The 21,148-nt window shown below is 40.2% G+C and overlaps 1 protein-coding gene across 2 annotated transcripts; it reads right to left on the bottom strand.

The window, feature by feature from the left end:
- Positions 1–1,619: 1,619 nt before the first annotated feature.
- Positions 1,620–18,952, bottom strand: scml4 (Scm polycomb group protein like 4). 2 transcript variants are annotated; one of them, XM_029426034.1, is made up of 7 exons: positions 18,577–18,952; positions 12,962–13,232; positions 8,901–9,103; positions 8,159–8,288; positions 6,313–6,525; positions 3,434–3,573; positions 1,620–3,358 (listed from the first exon to the last, which is right to left on the bottom strand). In XM_029426034.1, the coding sequence occupies exons 2-7, from the start codon at positions 13,191–13,193 to the stop codon at positions 3,233–3,235; spliced, it is 1,044 nt and encodes a 347-aa protein (XP_029281894.1). In that variant the 5' UTR covers positions 13,194–13,232; positions 18,577–18,952; the 3' UTR covers positions 1,620–3,232. The 2 variants fall into 2 exon arrangements, with proteins under 2 accessions (XP_029281894.1, XP_029281895.1); XM_029426035.1 differs by lacking the exons at positions 12,962–13,232; positions 18,577–18,952 and adding an exon at positions 10,043–10,178.
- Between the last annotated feature and the right edge of the window lie 2,196 nt (positions 18,953–21,148).

Raw genomic sequence — 21,148 nt, 5'->3', positions numbered from 1 at the left:
CTTTGAAAGCTTCATAAACTAATCCAACTTTAAGCTTGTTTTTAAATGCATGGTCATGTTCCTTCCCTGCTTAATGAGTTTGTTACAAGACAACAGCACACCAGTAGAGTCAGGACTCAATAAATGCTAATTCTTACATTTTGTTATGCAGAAAGTCATTTGGACAATCTGCAAAATTATGGAAATGTTCACCAACTGAATTGAAAATGCTACACAATTGTAATAGAGGCATTAAATCATGGCTAAGAGAACCAACATTGTTCTCACCTAATATCTCTGTAGACATCTGCATCTTTGTGAATGCATTTCTGTGTGCATATAATTCTATTAAATGTTTTACGTTCTTTTTTTTAAGCCTACAGTCAACAAGAGTTGACGTGATGTCCATATCATGTTACCAAAACTAAGCTAAATTGACAAAAACAGCAGAGTTAGAGAAACATGAAAAACATAATAATTTATTTGACCGGATATGAAACAGATGAATACCGAGACATGCTGGATTAGAAAACCACTGAAGCCAGATCCCCAACTTCTTCCACGTTAGTGTCTTAGGGCAGAAGAGAAGCTGCTGTGTGTAGGTAATCATTGTATTGTATATATATATATCAAGTCCAGTCTTTAAAAAAGTTGTGGTAGGAAAATGTTAGCAGAGCAGAAAACAGGTCAAATCATCTTGAGGTCTTTTCTCCACTGTGACAGACGTGTAGCACATCCAGGATCCAGCAGCTTCACAGGGAAGACCAGGAATCATGGAGGGACTGCCCAAACCTGGCAAATAAAGAAGAATGCAATGATTAGACACTGTTCACGGTGGAAATAATTATAGTACTTGACAGATAAGGCAATAAGTGGGCCTCCATATGCGGGTAAGAAGCAGTTAAACATGGTAGAAATATTCATTCTGGACAATATATGTTGACAATTCAGAGGCATACTTGTCCAGTAGCTAGTCACAGACCTAAATGACACTTTTACCCAATGTAGCAAGACCTATTTCACTTTACCATTCAAGCCAAATCCAGTTTCTTCTGAGTTTCTGACAGTTTAGCCTGCAGCCGTTTCTTCTTCCAGTCCAGAAACTTCCTCCTCATTCTGTTGGCCTGCCACCCCGCCACGAAGCCGGCAGCGAAGGAGACGACGACGGCGACTTGTAGTGTCCTTTCTGAGATTTCAGCCATGTTCACCTCTGTCTGACAGATGCACACATTTGTGTAAGCCTCATGAAAATCATCGTAAGTCTCATACAGGAAGTGAATCGCTTCTACTCACGCGATACGACGCCGGTGACGTTAGTCTCGCACACTTCAAAATAAAGGTCCGGAAGCCCTCTCGAGTTGTTTCTTGTCGAATTTAAACATTGACTACATAAAACAAAACTTATATTACTAATAATAATAATAATAATAATAATAATAATAATAATAATAATAATAATAATAACAACAATAATAATAACAATAACAATGATAATAATAATAATAATAATAACAACAATAATAATAATGATAACAATAATAATAATAATAATGATAACAATAATAATAACAATGATAATAATAATAACAATGATGATAATAATAATAATAATAATAATAATAATAGTAGTAGGTCAGAGATTCATTGAACAAGGTTTATTTTATCTAGAAAAAGTATGCATTAAAAAACATCATATTAAAAAGAAAAAAAGAAAGGTCATTAGGAATCAAATTGATTAAATATGGGTCACAGGTGAGATAAATATTTGTTGAAAATATTTGGAAATTTCTAATTTGGGTAAACAGCCTGTGTGCAACACAATTGCCTCATTTAATGCAAATCCACTGAAATGAAGTTATCTGATTGGAAAAGGTCAATAGGAAAATGAAATGTGAAAGTTTAATGCAGCCCATAGCTCCCTCAGGCTCAAGACAGTCATACAATACATAATTATATTTACTGACACACATGTTGTGTGGCACACTGACTAACAAATTTAAGCAAAACACATAGAATACAAACGATTAAAATGAGTAATAAGTACTGTACAGTAATAGAAAGCATTGTGTTTAACCACAAGTTGTCTAAGTTTGTCATATACAGCTTGTGACTGATCATTACAGTGTATACTGGTTTCAAACTCAGTGTAAAAAGTTTGGTGGCTGACACAAATGTTAATATGTCAAGATATTTTACTTAATAGTTTGTCACTTTCTTCCTTTTTGGAGATCAAATACTGCTTAAATATTTGACAGAACAAAACATGACTCAGAGACATTTATATTCAAAATGACTGAAGAGGTATTGCATGAGAAGAATCTTATCACTGGAAGTCACACAGAGATAGTAATGAAGTGTAGGAGGAGAGTGATTATGTTGTTGAGTGATGTGGTAGTTGTAGTGGCAGTAACGGTATAAGTGAGCACCAAGTTGTACTGTTTGAGTTTGCTACAAGTTGCTTTCTCTCACAGCACTTGAGTGAAACATGATGTACAATTCATGAGAAGATGGTGAATAACCCCAGTGTCTCCTTTCCTTCCTGTTACTTCGAGCGCTGCATCTTATATGCACCTCTGATTGGTGCAACGCCTTATCGCTTCTCTCTTGTGCTGTGGTCTATGGTAAACATGTTACCCTTTGTTTCACTTCAGTGTGAGATGCATAACTTTTTAATATTTCAAAAAGGTTCAAAAGATTTCAATACTTGCTGAAGAGTTTGAGAAATTGGTTACAGTTTGTGTCTAGGAGTGATACCTGTGTCAACATTATCATCAGTTTACAACAAAACTAACTAACAAAACTATTATTTTAAAACTGTAGCAGCATTGTGCCTTAACCCAAAGACTTCTTTAAGTTTAAATATATCGAGGTAAAGCGCCATACAAGTTTGTTAAGCTCCCTGTCTTTGTAGGTCTTCAGAGGTGTTGTGTCCATGATTAAGATCTGCACAAATTCATGATATTGAGTCAGATGTAGACTGAAGAGTGGACAAGTCAATGTTCAATATACAGTAGCTGCCATCTTTGTGGAGCTACGCTATTTACAATCCATTCATATACCCGATAAACAATGATGGAAATAAAAAAATTGCTGCAAATAGTCTTAATATGTAAAGTCAACATGTCCAATGTGTATAAAAAAAGGATCCAAAAGAGTTAATGATGTATTGCTGATGGCTGAAAATGTTTAAGAGAATCAGCAGCGATACAGTTTTAGTGAGAAGTGTTTAGGGGTTTGGCTCCTCTGCAGCAAATCACAACCGATTCTGTTTAAGCCTGTCGATGTGGTAGCAGAGCTTGAGCGCAGGTCCCAGCTTCAGTCCCAGATACTTCATCATCATCTCACTTTTCAGCAAGAGCAGAGCGTCTCCGTCTATCTCCTGAAACAAATCACAGAATCGTGTTTCAGAGCGTAGCTAGGATAAGAATAGCCAATATATTTAATCTGGACTTACATGCTTCCTGAATGCGTCAGCGTGGGGTCCCAGGGCTTGGGGGTCGGCATCTTTGATGAACCAAACGACCTCCTCCACACCCCAGCCGGACGGGTCCTTACCAGCAGGACGCTTGCAGTCTCCAGAGTCTGGACTGTAAGCTAGGTAGCACAAGGGAACAGATGGAGGAATGATGCTCAAATACTCAACATACAAACAAACAAAACACTGACCTTTATGTTACCGGACAAGACATTAGCTCAACAGCATTAATTGTGAACATAAAGGAACAGTTCGACAATTTGGGAAGTAATTGTTCACTTTCTTGCTGAGAGTTAGATGAGAATGTCAATACTCTTATGGTTAAGTTACTCTCGTCATTTAAACATGAAGCTACAGCCAGGAGACAGTTAGCTTAATTTAGCATAAAAACAGGAAACAGGAAACTGCTAACCTGAATCTGCGCCTACCAGCATCTCTAAAACTCATTGAAGAGTTGACTTGTAAAAAAAAAAGTCATAGTATAGAACAGGAGTGGGGAACCTTCGGCTCCGGTGAGACCATTTGATCCGGCCCTCGAGGTCATTTTAAAACGCACGCGAAGAAAATCCACTAGCAAAAAAAACTAGACGGCAATATTTTAAACGGGCGACTGACTGTTTTTCCTGGCCAAGGTCAGGGTCCTTGAACACAACATGAGCGGAACATGATCATGTGGTCACGTTATGTCAAAAAACTTAAATATTAAACGAGACGGTCATTGACATCAGTGAACGCAGCATGGCGAGTGTAAAACAGAGAAAGGTGGATGCAGAATGTCGCACTTTCCAGGAGAAATGGACGAATGATTATTGCTTTGTGGAAGTAAAAGGCCAGTGTGTCTAGTTTGTGCGGACGTACTTGCGGTGATTAAAAATAATCTTGAGCGTCATTACTGCACGAAACATGCCGAACTGCACGAGCTGAAAGGACGAGAGCGTTTGGATAAAGTTAACGCTCTTCGGCGGAGTTTGGCCCAACAAGCAGTTCTCTGCAGAGCGGAATATACAGACATGGAAAGATAGAGAGGTAGACCACCACACCAAGAACAGACTGTTCCACCACTGCTGTGCAATACTCACTTTATTTTATATCAACTTGGTACTTATATTATTTTTTATTCTATGTAATTATTGTTTACTGCCTTTTTACTTCATATGTTCTTTTGCTGTGACAAGATACATTTCCCCGTTGTGGGACTAAAAGGATTTCTGATAAAACGGAAAGATACATGGATAAATAAGTTGCTTTTTTGCATTTAGCATAAAAGAAAAGTGAAATGAATGGGCTGGGTCTTAAAAGAAATGTTCAATAATTAGTATGGCCCTCGAAGGATGTTGTAAAAAAAAAAAAATGGCCCTTGATAGGAAAAAGGTTCCCCACCCCTGGTATATAAGGTCCTCCTTCTTGTATACAAAGCCCTAAACGGAACCGCACCAAGTTACACTGTCAACTCTCTAATAAACTATGTGCCCCCAAGAACATTACGATCATCCACTACTGGTTTATTAAATGTTCCCAGAAACATCCAAAAGAAAAATCGGGGATGCAGCCTTTATCAATTATGCACCAAAGCTATGGAACACTTTACCTGCAGACATTAGGGAGGCAAGCTCGCTCAGTTATCTTCAAAAGTAACTAAAAACATATCTCTTTACTTTAGCCTTTTAATAGTGATATTTTATATCTCTTTACTTTAGCCTTTTAATAGTGATATTTTATATCTCTTTACTTTAGCCTTTTAATAGTGATATTTTATATCTCTTTACTTTAGCCTTTTAATAGTGATATTTTATATCTCTTTACTTTAGCCTTTTAATGGTGATATTTTATATATTTCTATCTTAGCCACTTTAAACTAATTTAAATGTGTTCATACATTTTTAAGCTTGGTTTTCCTGAAGGAGGATCATTTAGTGTTGAGGAAGTAAGAAAGTTAAAAGTAAGGTTGAGAGAGCAAGAGGAAAAAGTAATGTCAAAGAGAAAGATTAAATCTGAAGCGTTGAAAACAATGGAAGAACATAAAGACAGTTTATGTTATGGGAGAAGGAAGCAGAGAACAGGGATAGGAAGAAAGTATGTGGATTATTTGCAAAAACAAATATAGATGAAAGTACAGACAAAGGGATTATGAAAATGTCAAAGAATATATAAAGGCTGCTATTTTATCTGCTATTTTAATTCAGCTATTTGTATTCATTTTAATTCTGCTATATTATATTATTTTAATTCTGCAATTTTATCTGCTATTTTATACTATTTTAATTTGGCTATTTCTATAATGGTACTTCAGACTCATTTACATCTACACTGTGATTATTGTACTGTAAATGCTCTTATTATCTTCTTGTATGAAAGGTGCTATACAAATTATTATTATTATTATTATTATTATTATTATTATTATTATTATTATAGAAAGTCACAAAGAATGTCATACAATTGTCATAGCATAGTGTTCCATAAATGATTTCATAAACAATACCGCAGTATAACATGCTATAAATAGTAATAGTATAACATAGAAAACATCCCCAAAAAGTCTTAAATTAATAGACTAGTATGTCGTTAAAAAAAATATATATATAAAGACAGACAGACAGACAGATAGATAGATAGATAGATAGATAGATAGATAGATAGATAGATAGATAGATAGATAGATAGATAGATAGATAGATAGATAGATAGATGCCAATCAAGCACATTCATTACAGTTATCCACTGTTATAAAAGGTCTAATCAGGCAATTAAGTGCAAACACCTGTGCAGGTGGACCATGGGTTGTACAGGACCTGTTTTGCTGTTTAAAAGATGTGAACAAAAGCAGAATATGAGCAAAATGCAAAACACAGCCTCACCATTCCTGTTTACGTCCTGGAAGCTTCCTGGGCTCGATGCTTGTCTGCACAAGCCCATTGGGGTAGAGCAACTGCTGCCACGGTAACCATAGGAGCGCTTTGGTGGGTACTGTGATGTCATGACATTGAAGGCAGAGTCGCTGGGATCTACAGCGTAACGCTTGGAGTCCACTGGTGGGTCACATAAGAAGTCATCAGGCATCGATGTCTCTGCTGGAAGAGGAACGACAGGAAGTGGCATCATTAAAACCAAGCCCATCTGGGAAATGTAGTCTTTTTAGTGTGGCAATATCAGTCTGTCAGCAAGGATACATTTTTATAGTGAAATATATCAATTTCAAGGATTTTACTTTGCTTTCAGACCAATATAACATATGCAGGCGTATGTACTAGATTAAACAGCGGTTCGTTTTTCATTTACTGAGTTAAATGAATACACAGGTAAGCTGTGGTAAAGCCCCTTCAGGCTGTATCTGTACAAATGTTAAACGGCTGAAAAGGTTGTCAGTAATTCCTCTTTTGAGCCAACCATTTTCCAGCTTGTCAATAATGTAGATGCCTGCTGGTAATGCCAGGGCTGGGCTGTTATGGATCCTCCTGATGACAGATTTATAAGATGGAAATACTCCGCTGAGATGTTTCTGAATTGCCTCTACTTTGGGCTCACACAAAGGTCAAATGTATTTTATTGTATTATAAAAAAATCAATTATGTGATAAGATCTGCTCATGTCAGGTTGGAGGCTTATTTATTGACACACACACACACACACACACACACACACACACACACACACACACACACACACACACACACACACACACAATTTAATCAAACATTTCAAATATCAAAACAATCTCTTAAATAACCGTGTAAATATTATAAAAGATGATAAAAAAATATTTATTTTATAAATGAATATTATAAAAAAGATGATATGATAAAATGATCAGTATTTGAAAGAGATTGTAAACGGCTTATTCCCAACAAATATCCCTAAAATACAGGAACTATTTTTGAATTGCATCTCCATTTCACCAGAGAAATGATTTACATATCTGTTTGGGTGGCACCACAGGGAGCAAACTGGTTTGTAGTGTGTGTGTGTGTGTGTGTGTGTGTGTGTGTGTGTGTGTGTGTGTGTGTGTGTGTGTGTGTGTGTGTGTGCGTGCGTGCACATGTGCGTGTGTCCGCTTCGCTTCTGTATGTCTACAGTCTGACATCAAATACTTTTCACGCTTTGCAAGAACAAAGAGCAAACCGCATGGTCCTTGACACATGAGATTCCTATTCCCACCTCAAATACACAAAAGGCAGTCTTTAAATATTTGCTTATTCAGAGCAGGACAGAACCAAGAGGGGAAAAAAGGAGAGAAAAAAATGAAAGCGAGACAGAAAGGATGGCTAGGTAAAATATATTTTCCTTTGTGGAAGAATTAAAAATTCCTCCAGAGCCTAAGCAGCAAAGGAAAGCTAGTAGAGAAGACTGAAAGGGAATAAGAATCAACTTGTTTGGGCTATGCTTAAAAAGGCTTGTATTTCTTATTTTAAACTATGAAAACATACACAGTAAACCCATAGACAGTTGTGCTGCTTTTGATTTAACATGCACACATGCACATCTAAAAGCATATCTCCATACAGAGAACGAGTCATCTGTGTGTCTTAGAGAAGACACCACCACTGACAGGTGTGTGTTTTAGTACTGAATTTAAGTCACAGTCAGATGAGGGTAGCAGATGGATGAAAAAGATAGGGTACAAGAATAAAAAGTGTAAAACATGCTAAACGGCTATCATATATCAGCATGTTACTGGAAACATATAAAGGTTCAGATGTGTGTTACCTGTTAGGACCTGTGGTGTGGCAGAGTGAGGGACAATAGCAGCATCCTGTGGGATGGAGCCCATCTCAGGTTCTGGTGTGCTGCTGGGAGGAGAGTTAGCTAGTGGAGACATCACCATCCTGGGCTTCAGCTACACACATACACAGGCACACACACATATACGCAAACAAATCAATGAGGTTTCCATATTTAATTCTCATTACACACAGAAAACTAAATTGTTGAATCGATGAAAAGTCTTCCAAAGTTTGGCCAATGGGTGGCGCCGCATTGCCCTTTGTTAGTGTTATACTTTACTTTAAGTGTTTAAGTATTATATTAGCACCATTCCACTAATGATAGCAATGGCATTACCATTATAATGATGTTTCCATTACCAGTACCAATTCAAATAATTTTATTAATATCAATATTTCTAATACGTACAGTGGCCTATTGGTTAGGACGCATTCCAACATCCCAATGTCCCCGGTTCAATTTCTGCTTAGGACCTGTGTTGCATGTCCTACCCTCTGCCTCCCCATATCTACACTGTTATATCTACACTGTAGGATAATCAATAAAAGCTAAATGGCAATAAAGAATCTAAAGAAATACTGGTACGAGGAAGGAAATGTTTTCAACACATTTGTTCTGCCACAAGGAAACACAACAAATCTGAGTGTGAACATTTGTTTACATGAAAACTTAACAGGGAAGCTTTAACATAATACTGAAGTAAATAAAATGATGACTGTCTGACCTTATAACCAGGTTTCCTGCCCCTCTTCTTCGGGACTTTGAGAGGCGACAGAGTCTCAACGTAGTGACTCTGGAACTCAAGTTTACGGATAGGAGGCCGTCCTCTCTTCCTGCCAGGTACCTTACCCTGGGGCCCCGCTATAAACTGGGGGCCGAGAGCGGGAGTCTGCATCTCTGAGCTGGCAGACAAGGTACTCATCAGACCTGAGAGAGACCGAGAGATTGTTAAATACAATTTCAAGGTAACAGGAAGTGGCAGCTTTAAACTGCACGCACCACTGCCTCAGCGCCAAACTGGAGCGGAAACTTTGATGTACATGTGAGACTACCCCCTACACACACACACACACACACACACACACACACACACACACACACACACACACACACACACACACACACACACACACACACACACACACACACACACACACACACACACACACACACACACACACACTAGGAAATAGTAGAAAAACAAAGCCACATAAAGCTTTGTACTCCATCACACCCCTCCCCCTCTCTAACTGAAGATTGCAATAAATATCATTACTGCACAGAGAGACAAAGCTGCACGTACGCACACACACACACACAGACACACACACACACACACACACACAGAGGAAGTGAAAGCAAAGCCCATACCCACAACACCCACATGATCAAACAATCAATCAAGTGCACACCCACACACACACACACCACACACCCACACAGCAGTGGTTTCAAGTGTTTGTCCTGGTACCATTCATTCACATGGCCATGACTTTCACAAAACATCCCTCTCTCAATCAATTCATTCATGCAACACAATGGCTAACCTGAAATGGCCTTTGTGAAGTGTGAATGTGAAGCTAAGTCGCTCTGTGCAGATTGCGCTCTTTACAGAGGCTGGTGTTCTACTAATTAGCTATTATTCTTTTATTTCTGATCGCTAAATCATTCTATACAGAACTGGATTGACCGGCAGAGACTGTCTCTCTGCAAAATCCTCTTCTTGTGTTGATAAAGTCTATTTGTCATTGCAAAAAAAGAGGAAGTACAGAGACAGACTGAATATGCGTGATGCCCGTCAGACCAAATCACATCAAACCAAACCTTAAAAATGAGCACAAAATGATCATTGTGAGCATTCCCTACCATGCACACAGCCGTCTGGTAATTGCCGTCTGTGTGATGCTCCGCTCCAGCAGCAGGTTTCTGAATAATCCCCCTGATGGATCTCGGACAGCCTGCCTCGACTGTTCTCTGCTGCTACACACTGTCAAGACGCCGGAGACATATGAGGAGATAGCGCGGGAACAGATGATAGACTACGAGCCGAGAGAGCAGCGGAGGAGAGAGCTCGAGAGAGGCGCGATCTCTCTCGATCCTCGGAGAGCTCGCTCTCGCTATCTATCGAGAGAAGAGAGCTCTTCGCCTCTCCTCGCTCTCTCTCTCTCTCTCTCTCTCTCTCTCTCTCTCTCTCTCTCTCTCTCTCTCTACTCAATCTCTCAATCTCCAACCACCTTCCTGGCGAAACAACCCCCTCCTCCCCTTCCCTTCTACCCTAAACCCCCTTTCCTCTGTGTCCCCCTTCAGTCCCATAGCAAACACGCCTCTAACATCCCGCGGCAGCCGGCAGACGTGCTGAGCTCAAAACGTCTGTGTGTGTGTGAGTATGTGCGTGTGTGACTGTAATGTAATTACAGATGCCGCAGCGCAGGGTTTTTTCTTTTCTTGTCTTCAAAAAAGCTCAGAGCGGGGTGACAAGGGATTCACGCTGTGCAGTGTTTTGTGCTACAAGCGTTCGGGTTACAAAACTGTAATCTGTCCTCATATCATTTCTAAAGAAATTCTAATTCCTGCACAGGAAGCATGTCCAAAAATTGGACCAAAATCCTAATATGTGAAATCTTTTAATCACTCTGAAATACTTGAACATTTCTTACACAGTCTGGCTTTCAGGTGAAGAGATCAATTTCTCTGTAAACATCAAAAGGCTCCAGCAGAAGCCCTTCAGGATTCCTCTGCTGCTTTTGTTTGGGATGAAAAAAATCATACTTCTGTCAAAGCTCACAGCCTTCCTTTTATTTATAGACTTCCTCTGCCTTTATGTTATGTATGCCGCATTTGTTTTTATCTATAATAAAGAACGTACACATGGAAAGAAAAAAAGACCAGCCAAAGGCAAGGTTGAGGTGCTGGTATTGAAAGAGAAAAGCCGGCTCCAGAGGACTTATTTGCTCTTAAAGTGTACACGTGTAGAGTACAACTCTTCACCGCCGCATATCGATTAGTTACGCTCACGATTCCCGTTCGCGGTCAAAAAAGCCACACTGGTGGGTTTTAACGCTCAATCAAAACCAGGTTAACCTTTCACAGGGAGGATCAAACGCCGGCGTGCCCTCGCTCGCACGCAGAGCCGCTGACGGCGCGTAAAGAGATTTGTCAGGAGGCGGCTCACAAGCTGTTTAAACACCGAATGTGACAAGCCAGACAAATTGCAGTATTTCATTACTTGAAGCCAATACATGATAATAAAAAAGGAGGAAATAAACAACAAGGTCAAAACAATAAGGTACTGCGTTCTGACACACCAGGATGATAGGGGGGCCCGTGTGTGTGTGTGTGTGTGCGTGTGTATGTGTGTGAAGGAAGGGACCCATAAATCATAAAAGTAATTACAGAGTGAGATTAATCCTGATGTCCCTCCTCAATCAGTCCTGTCCCATTACAGCGCATCACATTACAGACAGAGACAGACTGAGAGAGAACAGATAATCAGCTTTTACTTAAAAAGAATTGGATATGGAGGGAGGGAGGGAGGGAGGGGGGAAGCCCATTAACACTGGCTAACAATATGAGGCAGTAACACCATTTATTTTGCAGGCGAGGGGAAAGATTTGCACCACTGAACCCTAACACAATACATTTGGGACCGCAGCCCCATTTGTTTACGGCTAATTAAGCAATTAAGAGATCGGTGAACCACTACGCCCCAATGTCATTTTCAGACTAAGGGATATTGTCTCCTTTTTGGAAGCTGAATGTTAGAGGGAAGCTGATGGAGCACACTGTTATGACCACAGTAATGCAGCGATGATCAGCGATGATTAGCATAACTTAATCACCAGCTTCAGGGGATGGAGATTTGTTTCTGTTTTCACTTAAGCAGACGGGAAACTGCAATGAAGTGAATTATGCTAATGCATGCTAAACTGCACACCTACACACATATAACAAACTGTCTAAACACTGTCAAACACACACACACACAACATGCATGCATAAAATAATTGCATTTTTACTAGACACTATATACCCTCGCCTGGTTGTCTACAATAGATTAGTGTGTGTGTGTGTGTGTGTGTTCTCTAATCAATGTAACAAAACCCACTGAATTTATTTACAGCTCAGGCAGGGCGTCGCCATGGTAACAGACAGTGAAATCGGATCCTGCGCCAGAGTCATGTGATAAGGTGGGAATAAATATACAACATTGTGTGTATTAAATAAGGCACTCGCTCACACACATAAATTGCTGCTCCTTATCTCCACTGAGCTCCTTCATATCACACAGCACACTCCAAAAAGAGAGGGAAGGTGGAGAGTGCTGCTCTTTTCATCAGCTATGGGTCGGGGGGGGGGGGGGCTCTCTCACTCTCACTCTATTAAAAGTATTTCTATTTTTCACTACTTTATAGTAGTGGAAGTATAAAGTATTTATGTACCTGTTACTCCTCTTGCATATAAAATATGAGCGCTTACAAATATAATGCATTGTTTTAAATAAAACTCCAATTTAATTCAACACAGTAATACTGATCCAGTATCATAATTTATAATAATATAATAGTGACTTTCGGACACCATAAAAGGTTTAATTTACTAATAATTCTAAACATAATTTTAGCTAAGATACACTTTTTATGTCATTTATATTTACATTGTTGTATTGAAAACTTCTTCCACCGCTGATGTTAAACTGCAGTCCAAAATACCATAAGTTACCCTGAAGTCTGGTAAAATCAGTCCTTCAAAATAAAGCGCTGAGAAGCACTTCTTTAGAACTCTTACTTTGAGCGCAGGTGTCGGGGGCCCGGCTCCTCAGCCTCCGCACAACTGCCTCTGGCTCCAAATCCACCAGCTGCCAGCAGCCCGGCCCACCGCTGTCACGTCGATCCAAGCGCAGACGAAGGCGTACCCCCTTGCTTAGGACGCCAGGTAACCAGGCAACAGGACGAGGAGGAGGAGGGGACAGTTCTAGATAAGAGTCAGGGTTGAAATCCCGCCTGCCTCGCAGTCTCATGCCCTCGCAGCCCGCCAGGGGGAGGCGAGATACATCACACTGGAGAAACAGAGGAAAAACACTAAAAAACAACAATATACAGCAAATGTTGGACAGGTCCACAGGCCTGCTGTCAAATGCGAATGTATTCACAGTTTTCCGATCCACACGGAAAATAGCAGGCAAACTGAATAAAAAGATGGAAAGAGCATTAAAGGAGAAAAAATAAATTAGGAGAGGCGTTGTGTAATTTTACCAGTGTATGTCCAGAGGTCAAAGAAATAAACGTGTGGCTAATGGGAGAATATGACTTTGCCAATGATGTAAGTATTGGGGACAATGTGTCTATTGTGCTGTAAAATTAATGCAATTTGGCCTCCAGGGTGCTGGATTTAGTGATTAACTAAGCTTTCAGTCTCCTCTGGAACAAAGGCAGGTGAAGAGGGGAAAGAGGGAAGCTGTGACACTTTTTAAAGCTGATGGAAATGTTCACATTATCACCCATTACCCTATTCTGAAAGCAGATCTTATTTTCTGTGTGGTGGTTGTTAAGCATGCAGTAATTACTGCTGGAGAGAACACCCAGGGCTTTATTTACCACTATCAGGCTTAGGGTGAGTAATGTGTGCAGTTTTATAGCTTATTTTGCCTACTTGGAGGTTAGATTTTGGGTTGAGTCATTAGACAACATGACTTCTAAAACCTTCTTTCTCATTACAAAAAATAAGCATATACAGCACAGTGTATATGGTTTAAACAAAGACTTCTTCATTCCAAAGATGTGTGGATTATCAGCAAATTCAAATTTGACAGGGATGGAAAGAGTGCCTAATATATTAAAAATATTTTTTTTTCGGCCAATCTCTCGCTCCATTGTCCCCTCATTCACGAACAAGACCCCTAGGTACTTGAACTCCTTCACTTGGGGTAAGGGCTCATTCCCTACCCGGAGTAGGCAATCCACCGGTTTCCTGCTGAGAGCCATGGCCTCAGATTTTGAGGTGCTGATCCTCATCCCAACCGCTTTACACTCGGCTGCGAACCGATCCAGTGACTGCTGAAGGTCACAGGCCGATGACACCATCAGGACAACATCATCTGCAGATCAGAGCAGCGATGAGATCCTCAGGCCACCGAACTGCAACCCCTCTCCTCCACAACTTCGCCTCGATATCCTGTCCATGAAAATTACAAACAGGATTGGTGATAAAGCGCAGCCCTGTCGGAGGCCAACATTCACTGGGAACGAGTCCGACTTACTGCCGAGTATCCGGACACAACTCTCGCTTTGGGCGTACAGGGATTGGATGGCTCAGAAGTGACCCCCTCACCCCATACTCCCGCAGCACCTCCCACAGTATCACCTGAGGGACCCGGTCATACGCCTTCTCCAGATCCACAAAACACATGTAGCGTACTCCCAGGCCCCCTCCAGGATCCTTGCGAGAGTGAAGAGTTGGTCCGTTGTTCCACTACCAGGACGGAATCCGCATTGTTCCTCTTCAATCAGAGGTTCGACTATCGGCCGAACCCTCCTTTCCAGTACCTTGGAGTAGACTTTACCAGGGAGGCTGAGAAGTGTGATACCCCTGTAGTTGGCACACACTCTCTGGTCCCCTTTTTTGAATAGGGGAACCATCACCCCGGTCTACCACCCCCTAGGCACTGTCCCAGACTTCCACGCAATGTTGACGAGGCGTGTCAACCAAGACAATCCCTCAACACCCAAAGCCTTCAGCATTTCTGGACGGATCTCATCAACCCCTGCGGCTTTGCCACTGTGGAGTTGTTTGACTACCTCAGTGACTTCCAACAGGGAAATTGACGATGGTCCCCCATCAGCTTCCAGCTCTGCCTCTACCTCTACCATAGAGTTAGTCGGATTCAGGAGTTCCTCAAAGTGCTCCTTCCACCGCCCGATAACCTTCTCAGTCGAAGTCAGCAGGGTCCCACCCTTGCTGTACACAGCTTGGATGGTTCCCCGCTTCCCCCTCCTGAGGTTCCGGACGGTTTTCCAGAAGCACCTTGGTGCCGACCGAAAATCCTTCTCCATAGCTTCTCCGAACTTCTCCCACACCAGCTGTTTGCCTCTGCCACGGCAGAGCCTGCCACCCTTCGAGTCCGTCAGTACCCTGCAACTGTTTCCAGAGTCCTCCCGGATAACATAACCCGGAAGGACTCCTTCAGTCGAACGGCTTCCCTGACCACCGGGGTCCACCACGGTGTTCGAGGGTTACCGCCCCTTGAGGGACCTAAGACCTTGATACCACAACTCCTCACCGCAGCTTCAGCAATAGAGGTTTTGAACATTGCCCACTCAGGTTCAATGCCCCAACCTCCACAGGGATGTCTGAAAAGCTCCGCCGGAGGTGTGAGATCTCCCGGACAGGGTCTTCCTCCAGACGTTCCCAGTTCACCCGCACTACCCGTTTGGGCTTACCAGGTCTGTCCAGAGTTTACTGTTTAACATGTTAACCATCGTGGTTTAGCATGTCAACATTAATGCTAATTAGCTGTAAACAAAGTACAGCTGAGGGTGATGGGGATGTCATAAGTCTTGGAGGCATTGAAACCTGAAGATGGCACTCGAGGAAAAGTCACCAGCGTGTTTAGGATTTTAGGATCCGCTAGCGTGGGCAAATAATACTCAAAAAGCTCAAAGAGCACAAGCTCACTAAAACCTACTCAGTTAAAGTGTCCCTCGCTGAGACGTGTCCTATATAAACAGAGGAGGACAGAATGAGACGATATAGGAATTAAGATGAAATTGGTGGGGAAAAAGGGCAAAATGTTACAAATAAAAAAAAAAATACCTACCGGTATACTAAATCAACAAAACCCACACACAACAATTCACTCCATCCATTGCAAGGTTTTTTATTTGTTTGCAAAAAGTGTAAATGAATAAAAACCAAAGAAAAAACGGGAAATTAAAGAGCAGATGTAACTATCAGCGTCGATCAGTTTTGAGATGAAAAAATCTGCCCTCAACCCCAATATTTCATGATTTAAAAAAATTAAACATTAAACAGACAGCCTATAAAAACATGAAAGAAGATGGTTATTCACACACACTATCTGTAGCGCCATGAAACAACCAGAATGATTATTTGACGAAACAGAGTGCAACTCATCGCACACACACACACACACACACACACACACACACACACACACACACACACACACACATAGACATACACACACGGGAGAATGCTTCTGTTCCTATCTAAAGGCTCTGAGTCCCATGAGAGCAGAAAACTACTTTATCTTGCCACTCTACCAAAACACTTGTGGCTTGGAGCCCCGCCAGGAGTGTAGCTGTAGGAGAGATTTCTTCACACACACACACACACACACACACAATGCCTAAGTGGATTGAGAGAAAGTCTTATGCCTTTACTATAATGACCTACATAATAAAACTTACGTAAATATTTCTCAGATAGGTTTAGTGGGCTTTCACATCTACTGTTTTTTATATTTTGTGCAAAGCAAAGCAAAAGCCAAAGACTTTTATATCAGATTTATGAATAATAGATTGATAGATTTACTGGCGACGTGAATTATGCCCTTAATTAACAGTTTCAGGTCAGATTTTCATTTGTCTACAAGCTAATACTGTGTGCAGAATGCAAAAATGGAATATATAAGTTAACAGTGCGCATTCTCAAATTTGGCATCTGTGTTGTCCTTGCATGTTACTCTTTTGCCAAATAAGTGCTGGTATGATTAGAGAGTACAGTTATATAATTAATTATTATTTAAATATTAATAATTTAACTTAAATTGGCATGTTTAATCATCAGTACAATACCCTAAGATATTCAATTTATAATCATAGCTGACTGAATAAACAGCAAACACTTCCATTTTAGAAGCTGCAGCGAATGTTTTTGTTTTAAATATGACTTTAACGATTAATTATAAAAACGTTGGTTAACTACTTGATTTGATACTTGATACTCCTGTCAGCCAGAATGTAAGAATGCCATGCTCCTTGGTATATTTTGGGGGTCGAAAGTGAAATTTTGAGCACAAAATCTGTATATCTGCTTTCTGCACATTGTGAGGTGTGAAAGCCTCTTCACTGTGAAAGGACCAATAAAGTGCCACCCTGTAACTATATTTCCCTCTGCAATTCAGTGCTGCCCACCTTTTCTTTATTAAAAAGCCTTCTCAAACAGTACTTTACAAAGGAGGACCAGTCAAAACTAACTGTAGAATGTCCCCGTGATTGTATTGTAACAGAAACGACTGTGGGCTGCTCTGCAATTCTTTTTCTTTTCCAAAGAGTCCAGCACTTCATTAGAAATAAGCAATTAAGTTAATAGATTCAGTCAGACTCCACAGCTGCAGACATGTGCAGCGCCATCAGAGTGGACTTGGTAGCTGAAATTATGAATTACAAACTCCGTCATTGATACAGGCCTAACTCTGGTCTCCGGCCTTGATTTCAGCTCTCCTGCCTCCATTGCTATTTTTTGATCTCTGGAAAATTGAAAAAATGGATAACAAAAAAACGGTTGTCCTCAAATAAATACATTCTTAAATCGACTAAGAGGGGGCAGCCTTACCAAAGAAAACAACACACTTACACCCACTGTGTTTATTGATGAGTCCGGTGGTGTCTGGTGTCTGCATGGACTATTGCTTTGTGTGGAAATGCAATCATTTACCAAACTTTTATTTTCACTGGGCATATTATTAATTCACTAGGTGTTCAAACCCAAAAACAAAGTACATGATCCTGCTGAGATGACTAAAGAGGAAACGCTGTTGCAGTGCTCTTCACTATTTGAATTCTTACACATGCACACTACTAGCACATGTACACTACTAGCACTGCACGTTTGCATTGTGGCCTCAAGCACATTTTGTGTGGTTTGAGTGGGGGGGACGGTGTCAACGGTTAACTGTCAGCATAATCAATGTGAGCCCACTACTACCTTAAAAACGTACTTTTGTGCAGAAGGTACTTCAGGCAAAGTAGGATTTATGAATGACATGCTGCCTCGTTGGTGTGTTTCACTATTTCATAAGAAAAATAATTGGTCTAAATAATGAATGCTCTTCCATGACAATAAAAAAAACAATACATTTGTGAAATCAAAGATGAGTTGTGTAGTATATTATAGTATATAGTATATTAAGTCACATATAGGCTAAGTCTGAAGAAGCATCATGGCATTAGCAGGCAGAATATGGCATTTCTATTTTTAACTCTATAGAAAGGGACTAGACTAAAGTGAGTTTATGGTGACCTTGTTGCAGGTTATATTACTATATTAATTACATTTACAATTACATTTACATTGATGTGATATGAACAATCATTTTACAAAATGTTAGGATAAGGGATGCCTTTAAGTTCGTTTTTGTGATAGGAGTCTCATATATTTACCTATATCTCGATTGGGGTCGATTCAACGGCGGGAATCCATTTCTCCATAGCAGGCTGACTGCATACAGACGCCGAGCCGGAGCATGGAGCAGCAGAAGCGGCAGGAACACCAGGGAACCCTCGCTTTGACTCAGTCCGAGTTCCACCCCTGCAGTTGCGGAAGGGAAGCGAGCGAGCACCGCGGGCTGGTCTGGAGTCGGCGGGGCGGGAAGCTAAGCCGCAGTTTGACCTTCCCAACAATGTCCGTAGATTTTGGCAGGAGTTGTAACGTCCTCAAGGGCGCAGGTTAGGAGGACATTTGTCACTACATCGTTAACGGGGCTGTTGGTGAGGATGATTTCCCTATCTGACTTTCAAGCTGCATCTCAATTAGCTGCACCGGCTCAGACAGAGAGCGAGAGACAGCACGGTAAATAAAACAGGAGCACCCAAACTGAAGAGGTTCAGCCCATTTCTGATAACCACAAAAACACTCCTTGATAGATATAAGGTGTTTTAGTTTAACCCAAATAATACTTATTTTCTACTGCAATTCATGGTCTCATATTTAGTTAATATGGTTAGGGGTTAAATTAGGATTTGTTATGTTGTGGGGGATTTGTTTTTTGAGAAACAAGCTTCTTTTTTTAATGCTTTTTATGCACTCTGGCACCCTATTTGCGTTCAAATGTCAAAAAATCTTTGAAAAATTGGATTGTGTACCACAAAACTGTTGTTTACTTTCCAGATCCATTATGAATTGTGATGTTAAAAATATTAGTATTTTTTAGTAGGCTATTAATATTTAATAAACAGAATACTTCACAACTGCTATCACATTTTGTGAGAGACTCAAGTAGCTTACTGTAGCCTACTTGTATTTGAGTTGGCTATTTTTATTTTTATACTTCCACTCCACTACATCTCACAGGGAAATATTGTACTTTTTACTGCACTATATTTATCTGATAACTTTGCAGATTCAGAATACAAAATATAATCACCAAACACATGATATATTAAAATAACCAGTAGTATATAAAGTAATTCAAATTAGCTCCACCTTTACCAGCTGCAACACTAAAGTGATGAATACATTAATGCATCTATAATACCTAAAGTTATTTGAGTTATTTAAAGTTTTTGTTCAATTTGGAGCCACACTGGAATTAATGTTATGAAACATGTAGTTTGTAAAATAAGATAAGGCACCTACAACCATGATAAAGAGAAATGTTTCATATTACAACTCCGACATCTGTTAACGTTTCACCCTTACTTCTCTAATCCAAAAACATTTGTTTTTCACCTAGACCTGTACCCTTTGCAAAACTTACTGACAGGGTATTCCCACACCTGGTCACTTAAGAGGAAACTGCACAATTAAGTAGAATAATTAATATGCTAAGACTAGTTACTGGGTAATAATGCAGGACCCAGCTTAGTTGATATTGTGCTTTAGTTTAAGGTCCTTAACAGGTCAAATTCTTTAAATAACCAAAACAATATATAAATACGATGCATGATCTAACTGTCTGTACTCCGCTACAGTAAAAGGGGAAAATAATGACACCATCTCATTTAAACGTTTTTATTTGAAATGATTTTAAATACAAATAATATATTTTTCCATTTACAATGACAGTTCCTTTGTAAACAAAAGTGGCAGATAGATAGTCATTGGGTATTTTGTCCAAACTGAGGCGGCCTGCCGGCCAGTCGCCTGGACTAGATCTGTCATGGGGGAGATGGTGTCGTATTTAACCTAACTGCAGTTTTCTTTCCCACACAGCGTAAATCACTGATGCTACATTCTATTGCAGAGCGAAAAATACTCAGAGTACAATATTACCTGTTAGCATAGACCAGCTTTGAACGCAATTATGGGAGGGTATAGTGTACGCATGCGAGTTTGTGGAGTCGGTAAAGCGGGCCCACAGATATTCATACCTTTAACTCTCCCACACCAACATGACACACTACACCGTAAAATAAAGTGTGGCTATCACGGTGAAAGATTAGTCATTTCATTGAAACACTGTCAAGTCGTGTGAGAGACAACAGAGCTATACGAGGAAGCTCTGATTTTTTTTTTTCTTTTGCACTCATGATCCTAACAGATGTAAAGGAAACAAAGTTAGATTGGAACGAAACAAGACAATGTGTTACATTTGTTATATATATACAGCTTACGCGAGACAAAAAAAACCCAACAAATTTTAAATGAAAGGAGGTTCTCTTGGTTAGCCAGAACTGCTCTGTATTTCCCCCAGACAGAACATTTCAAAAACAAAAATCTTCTAGGATGTGGTGGGGGGAAAAAAAACACTTTCCATTTAAATGGCAGTTGTAATTACGCAACGGAGCTCGTTTTGCTTTAATGACTAAAGAGAAAAGGTGTTGGACAGAATATGCTCAGTCTTACACTAAAGGTTACTTTCGACAGGTTTTAGTTTGAGACACTTTTCAGGTTATGAGTGCAGTGCGTGTCAGGAACCTCATACTCCAATCCCTTTAACACAGGGCCTGTCACATGTCACGTACGACTGCTAATCCTCTTTCCGCAGACACAACTGTACTCAGTGATATGTAT

This window comes from Cottoperca gobio, chromosome 24 (assembly GCF_900634415.1).
Source record: "Cottoperca gobio chromosome 24, fCotGob3.1, whole genome shotgun sequence".
Lineage (NCBI taxonomy): Eukaryota > Metazoa > Chordata > Actinopteri > Perciformes > Bovichtidae > Cottoperca > Cottoperca gobio.
The sequence above is the reverse complement of the archived record's forward strand: the minus strand, read 5'-3'. Positions and strand labels throughout refer to the sequence as shown.